At 46.7% G+C, this 2,040-nt stretch overlaps 1 protein-coding gene across 1 annotated transcript in view; it reads right to left on the bottom strand.

Moving 5' to 3' along the window:
- Positions 1 to 430, bottom strand: part of CRTC3 (CREB regulated transcription coactivator 3) — a gene marked incomplete at its 5' end in the record, with an annotated part of 102,201 nt that extends 101,771 nt beyond the window's left edge. The window contains one exon of the mRNA XM_040493399.1: positions 209 to 430. Within this exon, the coding sequence (XP_040349333.1) occupies positions 209 to 430 (222 nt within the window). The remainder of the gene's footprint in view (positions 1 to 208) is intronic.
- Between the last annotated feature and the right edge of the window lie 1,610 nt (positions 431 to 2,040).

The raw sequence follows: 2,040 nt of genomic DNA, 5'->3' as shown, positions 1-2,040 counted from the left end.
CCCCCACCCCGGTTCCGCCGCTTTGCCTCCCTCCTGCCCGCCGCCGCCCCCCCCCCGAGGGGGTGGGGGGTGGGGAGAGACGACTGGGCGCCCGAAGCCCGAGCGTTCCCCTCCAGCGGCTCCGGCGCCGCGGGGCCTACGCCCGCCCTCGGTGGGCTCCGCTCGCGGTCCCCCCGGGCGCGCGCAGGGACAGCCACCAACTCCGCACCTCAGTTTGTAAAACCACCTGGCGACGTGCGCACCCTGGTGCCGCCGTCCCCGCCCGCGTGCAAACTCCGCGCCCCTCTTCCAGGTTCCCTCCGAGTCTCCCCGCCCCCAGCCAGGTGCCGGCCTCCCCGCTGTCCCCGCTCTTCTGCCGTCCAGCAGCTGCTCTCCCGCCACGTCGCCCTGCAGAATATGGGCAGCGCTGAGTGGGGCTGTGTTTTGTAAATTAGGCAACACGGGAGACACGCGGACGAGTACAGAAAATAGTATTGACGACACCCACGCCCCCCACTCGAGATTAAACCTAAAACACTCTGCTCCACTTGCTTGGTATTTATTAAAGATAAATTTAGACCTAACTAAAGCCCCACGCTTATTCTTTCTCTTTCCTCCCTAGTCGCTGTTGTGCGTATCGTTCTACTCATGTTTTTATAGTTTTATTACGTATGATACATGAATCTGCCAACTGCGCTGAGTACCAACTTCTGTTTTTTAGTTTTACAAAAATGACATCATGCTGAATAGTCTTTTGCAACCTTTGTCGTTTCCTATTATGTTTTTGAGACTCGTTTATGATTTAACTGTGTAGTAGTATTTCATTGTTTTTCACGTGTCTCAGAGCATATAGCTGGATTGCTTAGAATTTTTAGCGTGAGACTGTATCTCTGCTAGCTAGAGTTTAGCTTGTTTTGTTATGATTGGATTAATTTTAATTATAACTGAATTCTTCTGTTTTATTTTGTGGTATTTACCATACTTTTTCTTCTTACTTCCTGCTTTCCTGTTAATGTTGTCTGGGTTCAGTTTCAGAGAACAGAATTCATTCTGGAAACTTTAAGTACAAAAGGATTTACTCTAGGGTATAAAATGGCTTAAGGATTTCTCTGGAGGGTGAAGATTCTAGGTTGGCCATTCAGGAGTGACTTTGGGAGCCACTTTGAGACTCTGAGAGCAGAACCAGGCCACCAGAAGAGCCACTGCCCCTTCTGAAATCTGGAAGCTACTTACTGAATTGGAAAGCTGTCCCTACAGCTGCCAGCTTCTGAACCTGTACAGCAATTGTGATGATAAGACTCCACTGAAGAGAAATCAGACACCTCCCCGGCTGTCCTCACAAACAGAAACAGCACACGCCCAGACCCTGCTTCACTTTCGCCTTACAAACCAAATCAGAGGGAAAATCTGATTGGAAGAGCCAAAATGGCATCCAGAATCCCAGCTTTCGAAATACAGCAAGGCACAGTTGGACGTCGGAATGGGTATTGAACTAATTCCACAATGTTCATCCACCGATTCACCAAGGCAGTTGTCCACCATAGCTCCCTTTTATTGCCCCGAATGACTGGTTCTTATTTCCATATTTCTCCCATCTGATTTGGAAGATATCCTATTCCATTTCTATCCTTATTATGGTTAGCCTGATCATTTTTAATCCCTTAATCAAATAAATACACGTGAGTTGTTTAGCAATAGTTTAACAAGGCCCATAATTTTAAAAAGAAGCAATTTCCAATTCCCACTGGAAATAAATTTGTCCTGCTGTTTTGTGATTTTTGTTTTCAGTTTTAGATATTAAGTATTTATTTTCTGTTATGGAAAAGGATGCCCTGGCTATTTTGTATCCTCAACAAAAATATGATCTTCCCTGCTCCCATTCTTTCACCGTGGTTATATGATCATTTTTGGTAAGTCACTAAGTGCTTACATAGTGTGCTATAGTTCCATTTTTATACTGTTGGGGGGGGGTAATCACGGCCTCTGCTTTTTATTTGCTTACATTCTTATCAACCCATTGCAAACTCTTTCCCAAACTCTCCAACAGAGCAGTGGAAGACA

The sequence above is a fragment of the Herpailurus yagouaroundi genome, unplaced genomic scaffold, assembly GCF_014898765.1.
Source record: "Herpailurus yagouaroundi ecotype Mexico unplaced genomic scaffold, PumYag 185, whole genome shotgun sequence".
Lineage (NCBI taxonomy): Eukaryota > Metazoa > Chordata > Mammalia > Carnivora > Felidae > Herpailurus > Herpailurus yagouaroundi.
The sequence above is the reverse complement of the archived record's forward strand: the minus strand, read 5'-3'. Positions and strand labels throughout refer to the sequence as shown.